Source organism: Euleptes europaea, chromosome 2 (assembly GCF_029931775.1).
Source record: "Euleptes europaea isolate rEulEur1 chromosome 2, rEulEur1.hap1, whole genome shotgun sequence".
NCBI lineage: Eukaryota > Metazoa > Chordata > Lepidosauria > Squamata > Sphaerodactylidae > Euleptes > Euleptes europaea.
The window spans coordinates 13,439,841-13,446,636 of record NC_079313.1 but is presented as its reverse complement, the minus strand read 5'-3'; the positions used below and the strand labels follow the sequence as shown (position 1 = coordinate 13,446,636).

The following is a 6,796-nucleotide window of genomic DNA, read 5'->3' as shown; positions in this document are numbered from 1 at the left end:
GTCATCTAGTCCAACCCCCTGCACAATGCAGGAAATTCACAACTACCTCCCCCACATACCCCCAGTGACCCTTACTCCATGCCCAGATGGCGGACAAGATGCCCTCCCTCTCATCAACTGCCTATGGTCATACAATCAGCATTGCTGACAGGTGGCCATCTAGCCTCTTCTTAAAAACCTCCAAGGAGAGCTCACCACCTCCTGAGGAAGCCTGTTCCACTGAGGAACCACTCTGTTAGAAGGTTCTTCCTAATGTTTAGACGGAAACTATTTCATTTCATTTTAACCCGTTGGTTCTGGTCCGACCTGGGGCAACAGAAAACAACTCGGCACCCTCCTCTATATGACAGTCCTTCAAGTACTTGAACGTGGCTATCATATCCCCTCTCAGTCTTCTCCTCTTCAGGCTAAACATACCCAGCTTCTTCAACCTGTCCTCACAGGACTTGGTCTCCAGACCCCTTGGCACCTTTGTTGCCCTCCTCTGGACACGTTCCAGCTTGTCTACATCCTTAAATGGTGGTGCCCAAAACTGAACACAGTACTCTAGGTGAGGTCTAACCAGAGCAAAGCGATACCATCACTTTGTTCTTCTCGAGGCCCTGCATTTCAGATCCAAACATCTCTTAGGTGCGCCTATTAGGCCTTATTCTGGGAGCTCTTTTTTGCTCTTTCCTCTCCCCTAGCGGCTATCGTGCCTTCCTCGCGGTATCCTCTGGGTCCAAAGTAAATGGAAGGCGCCAGCCCCATTTCCACACTGCAGCCAAAAATCCCCACACTTTCCGAGAGGTGTGTCTCAGGGCCCCCCTCCTCTGCTAGATTCCTCTTGTCTTTTCCATTAAAAGGATCTCTGGCAACGGGGTTGGAAAAAGGGTCTCTCTTCTCCAAGAGACCCACTGCCAAGCCAGAGGGGATTCTACAGCCCTGAATGGCACAAGCAAAAACCAAATCCACAGCTGCACTGTTTTTCTTCTGAGCCCGAAGGACTGTAGTTCAGCGGGAAGGGGGTGCCTCATTTGTATGCAGAAGGGCTCGGGTTCAATCAGGTGGTGGGTCGAAGCTCTTTCTGCCTTGGAAAAGCAGCTGTCAGTCCTTTCAGTGAGCCTCACCATGACACATTTAACCTATGACAGTAGTGGAGAACTAGCTGGGTGCAGTGGGTAAGAGTGGTGGATTCTGATCTGGAGAACCGGGTTTGATTCCCCCATTCCACATGAGTAGCAGACTCGAATCTGGAAAACCAGGTTTCATTCCCCACTCCTCCACATGAGCGGCAAACTGATCTGGAGAACCAGGTTCGATTCCCCACTTCACACAAAGCCAGCTGGGTAACCTTGTGCTAGTCACAGTTCTCTCAGAACTCTCTCAGCCCATCTCACAAGTTGCAAGTTGGGGCAGGGGGAGGTGATTGTAAGCCACTTTGAGACTCCTTACGGTAGAGAAAAGGGGTAGAATAACCAACTCTTCTCCTTCCTGGTCATCCTGTGCTTGGGGTGCTGAGCTGTTGAAGCCGCAGTTAAGGGTTCCCATTCTTGCCAAGAACGAATCTGAATTTTATTTTGTACCCCCAAAACTGAAGCGTAATTGTGGGGGTGTAGCGGGTGAGTGGGCCACTGAGGAATGTGTTAAGGGCACCTAGAATCAGAGAAGCGTGGACATCCAAAGGCCAGGTTCAAATTCTTCACTTCCTTGCGCACATTTCCTGGGTTAAACATTCAAAATTACACAAAGCGAGGGAGATAGGAGACTTTTATTTCACGGAGGATGGCCCCGCCCCCTATTTTCCCTCTCGCCTTCAGGCAGTATCAGTTAATACAGTCAAAAATGGGTGTGATTTTTTAAAAAAATTCAGATTCTACAGCGGGAGACAAGTTCAAACTCTTATTTTAACAAAACACCACAGTCGTTTTAGGAAAAAACCTCCTCAACGGAGAAATGTTTACTCCAGCCTGTCAGGCCAGGGTCCAAGAAGGACAATCCTCCCCCCACCCTAAAAAGGGGTTCCCCTTTAGCCATGTCACGATGTTACAAAGAATGAAATTCAGCACCTGCCCCTTGGTGCAGCTCAACGGGTTGGATCCTGTGGACGCCTGAAGGAGGGTTCTTTACACCAGAGGAGCAGGTGCTTAGCAGAATGGAGCTGCGGGACCTGAACCCACTATGGCTGTAAGTTTACAAAAAGGCAAGAGGCGGAAAGCTGCAAGGGCCGGGTTTCCCAGTTGCGCGGCGCAGCAAGAACACGTTCCGAGTGCAGTTTCGGGGCCCGGCCTGCTCTTTGCAAGGCACTCAAGGTGACGCATGCCTGGTTTGTGAGGTGCAAATGGCCACCCTTTCGGAGAAGCGGGCCGCCCTGCCGTCCTTCCCCGTTTCTCCGGACGGCCAGCGGTTCGGCTTGTTGCTTCCATTACTATTCCCTCCCTCACACCCCCCAAAAAAGTGTTATGACCGTCCATATCGGCATGAGAATCCTGTCCTGTTTGAAGAGGCCGGGAGCAGGTTGTGCTCCCCCAAGGAAGAAGAAAACCAGCAGATATCTCTCCATCCCCTCGGTACCGAAGCATTTGCCCCCGCCCACTGTAAACTAATGTGTGATTCCCCCCTCCCCAATTAATGCCATGCTCTCTTTGTACAATGACCCCCAAACATCTTCCCAGGTGCACTCAAGGATGGGTGAGGAGAAAACATACCTAAGTAACAACAGTAAGACACACAAGGGGAAGAAGCAGACCATGGCTGGGGTCATTCTTTCCAGTGGAAGCCCCGGAATTCTTTACGATTGCTACTTCTGCCAGAATTCCGGCAAGAGATCCTGCCCGACTCAGACTTGCTAACGTGAAAGCCTACGGCAAAGTTCGGAACTGCAAGTTCGGGTCCGACGCTAGCGGGGCAAGCCGTTTCCTTAAAGGATGCCAAACGGGGTAGCTGGGGGGAGGGCGTCTTTGCTGCGCGTGGGATCAGAAAGGCGAAGGGTGGGGGGCTGTTGCGGAAGCAACTTTAACGATTGCGGCATGATGGAATCCCTTTAATGATTCAAGCACAGTAAAACAAAATCTACAGTATGTTGTTCCAAGAGGTTGGGGTTGGGGGGGAGGAGAGAAAACACTCGAAATTTGCCAAATTTTAGATTAAACAGCAACATAATATATATTTTTATATATATATTTATATATATAAAAAGTAAAGTCACGTCAACATTGGCTTTGCCAATCCCGCAACAGTGGTTAGGCCTTGTCCTCCTCGTCCTCTTTCTTGTCCTTCTTCCCGTCCCCTTCGCCCACCGTCTCCTCGTCCGTGTCCAGCCGCCTTTTCCGGCCATGCACGCCGGGCCTGCTTTTGGGCGACGGCAAGGGCTCCATGCCAAGAACTTTGTGGATCTGGCGGAAAGCCAGCATCCGCAGGGCGTGCTGCAGGAGGAGAGGAAGACACCCTGTTAGGGATTGAAAGGACCGTCCTGGAGATGCTTCTGGCCTCACGGGTCAAGCGTTGGGACTTGCTCTAAAGTTGATTCTTGTACGTACTTTCCGGTATGGATGTATCTTTTGCTAACCAGAGGGGAAGGGGTCCCTCGGTGAGACCCACCTGGCTGCTGGCCGTGACGTCCTCCCGCGCCTGCTGGCTCATGCACTGCAAGACGTCCGTTGCCTCCTTCTCGCAGGGGTCTTGGAGCCCGGGGCCATCTGGAGGCAAGGAGGAATGGCAGCACCAATTACATGACCCAAATGGGAGGGTACCGAGGGGAGGTAAAGGCACGCTTGGGCAGCCGGGGGCCGTTCCCACCCTGCAAGGAACAGTCCTGCGGCTTGCTTACTCAGTTCGTTGACTTTGGTACAACCGTGTCCCGTTGACTCCCCTGCCCACCCCCCAAGAATACCCGAAGTAAGTTACAAAAGATTGTCATCAGGACTCCTCTGCTGTGGGCACACAACACAAGACGTCCCTGCTTGCTGGTGCATCTTCACACCTAGGAGCTGCCCACCCACAATCTGCCCTGTCGTCGGGACTAGAAGCTGGTCCTTTCAAACCAGGAAGAGAGACATTGAACTGACCCCCCCCCCCCGCCCACCGCTCTGAGTAAATCTAGGGAGTCAGGGCCAGAAGGCGAGGGGAAACGCTCAAAGCTTTTTCAGCCGAGGGCATGCAGCAGCAACAGTGGCGGTTGCTGTACCCCTTTATCCAGATGCCTGGGACCAGAAGTGGCCTGTATTTCGGATATTCCCGCATTTTGGAATACTTTGGAATTATTGCTTACACATAATGAGATATCTTGGGGATGGGACTCAAGTCTAAACACAGAATTCATTTATGTGTTATACAGGCTGAGTATCCTTTGAGAGCCAGCGTGGTGTAGTGGTGGTTTGGAGAGGTGGACTCTGGTCTGGAGAACCGGGTTTGATTCCCCACTCCTCCACATGAGCAGCGGAAGGTAATCTGGTAAACTGGATTTGTTTCCCCACTCCTACACACGAAGCCAGCTGGGTGACCTTGGGCTAGTCACAGCTCTCTTAGAGCTCTCTCAACCCCACCTACCTCACAGGATGTCTGATGTGGGGAGGGGAAGGAAATTGTAAGCATGTGGAGTAGTGGGGAATCAACCCCCATTCTCCAGATCAGAGTCCACTGCCCTAAACCACAGCTCTTAACCACTACACCACACTGGCTCTCAACACATGAAGCTGTCTTATACTGAAGACATGAAGCTGTCTTATACTGTATCAGACCTTTGGCCCATCAAAGTTGGTATTATCTACTCAGACCGGCAGCGGCTCCCCAGAGTCTTAGGCAGGGGTCTTTCACATCACCTACTTGCCTAGTCCCTTTAACCAGCGATGCTGGGGATTGAACCTGGGACCTACCACTGAGCCACAGCCCCTCCCCTGAAATGCTGGTCCTGGGGGTCAGGAATCCTGAGAAGGATCTGCAGAAGGGGAATTGATAGAAACTGCCAATTCAGACAGGAGCCTACCCATTCTATTGTTGCAGGCGTATCTCCCCCCCCCTGCTCCCCACAGCAAGTTGTTCTCGATAGGAATAATTTGGATGGCGCCCTCTAGGAACAGACGGGAGTGTGCAGCTTATAATGAGCGTGGGTGCTAAAATTCAGGTGTGTGGATTTCACCAAGGGGCCCCTGACCTCGTCCTCCATGATCCAAGCAGTGGCGAGATTCACAGCCCTAAGAAGATGGAAGGGGAATGCTGCAGGGACACCTGGGTAGAACTGACCTGACAAGAGCATTCCGGTGGCGATGCACTCGAGGACGCGCCGTATGGCTTCTCCGGGACCCAGCGGCCCCGTGGCACTGCTCAGGGCCCTTTCGACCAGGAGCTCCATAGCCTGGGGGGTGGGGAGAGGAGATTTATGATATTTAGAGGACAAAATTCATACTCCGGTGATCTCTAGGTGGGAGCTGAGGTTGAAAGCGGACCAGAAACTTCATGGGCGGGGGGGGGGGGGGGCACTGAGCCGGTAAGAACCAAGATCACCACGTCAGTTCAGAAACATCGGCATTGGTGAGCTGTCCGCTCTCTAATTTGGGATACAGGAACTCAGGATAAGCCCCCTTAAATTGGTGGGCAGGAGATTCAGGAGAGAGATTTTTTAAAAAGGAAGCCCTTCACAAAGTTGCCACTGAAAGACGAGGGAATGCTCACTAGCTTCAAAGGAGGGTGTTAATCAATTAATCAAGGATTATCAGAACTTTAATGAAACCTCCATACTCAGAAGCAGGCTACCTTTGAATCCAAGATGCAGGGGGGCGGAATCAAAAGAAGAGTTGGTCTTTTATATGCCAACTTTCTCTACCACTTAAGGAAGAATCAAACTGGCTTACAATCACCTTCCCTTCCCCTCCCCACAACAGACAAAATTCCATTGATCGCTGATAGCAGAAATCCGGACAGGGGTGAGAGACTTTCCAATATCCATCCATACCTTTGTCTCTCGCATGACCCAGAAGGAGTTTCCTGTCATCTCTGCTGGGAGGCTCAGTTTAGAGAATTACACCGCAGAAGAGCAGTTACTGGCGGGGGAATTGCTACAGTAGTTAAGGGCCTTTCTAGCTCTTTTGCAACAAGCTTCCTCACTGTTGAACCTCACAAGATATTTGGGAAGACTGGCCTGAGACCACCAGGAGTCAGCTTCCTTCCCTGTCTCCTTACCCAATCTGGAAGAGCACCCCAAGTTGGCACGCGCTGGCACAGGTCCCGCAGCACCCTGATGATGATCACACAGGACTGCAGACCGTTCGCTCGGGCCTCGGGAGAAGAAAACAAAACGCAGGCTAGTAAATGTATGTCCTGGAAGATGCCAGCATGGGGAAGCTCTCAGTCGGGAGGGGGGATCTAGAGCAACCATGAACCCAAGAAGCTGCCTTCTACTGAATCAGACCCTTGGTCCATCGAAGTCCGTATTGTCTACTCAGACCAGCAGTGGCTCTCCAGGGTCTCAGGCAGAGGTCGTTCCCATCACCTTCCTGCCTAGTCCCTTTAACTTGAGATGCCGGGAATTGATCCTGGGACCTTCTGTATGCCAAGCAGATGCTCCACCGCTGAGCCATGGCCCCCCAACCATGTCCAAACAGTGTGCCACAAGGAACAAACCAGATGTGCTTGTGAACCCAGTATCACACCCCTCCCTTTTGTGCTTATTCTCCTTCTGCACCTATGGGTTTCCATTGGTCTGATCTCATGATCAGCACTGAGATTACATACAAGGCACCTCCAAGACCAATCTTACTGTGGGGCCAGCCATCCCTCTTTGTTAAAGAGAAAGGGGGAGGAGATTCACACAAGAGACCAG

General features: G+C 51.7%; 1 protein-coding gene across 1 annotated transcript in view; it reads right to left on the bottom strand.

Annotated features, from left to right (window-relative positions):
* Positions 1-3,133: 3,133 nt before the first annotated feature.
* LOC130473871 (zinc finger RNA-binding protein-like) overlaps positions 3,134-6,796 on the bottom strand; it is a 43,810-nt gene continuing 40,147 nt past the window's right edge. The window contains exons 16-19 of the mRNA XM_056845493.1: positions 6,157-6,252; positions 5,221-5,332; positions 3,580-3,677; positions 3,134-3,404 (exon numbers count right to left, since the gene is read on the bottom strand). Coding sequence (XP_056701471.1) covers positions 3,222-3,404; positions 3,580-3,677; positions 5,221-5,332; positions 6,157-6,252 — 489 coding nt within the window. The 3' untranslated portion in view covers positions 3,134-3,221. The remainder of the gene's footprint in view (positions 3,405-3,579; positions 3,678-5,220; positions 5,333-6,156; positions 6,253-6,796) is intronic.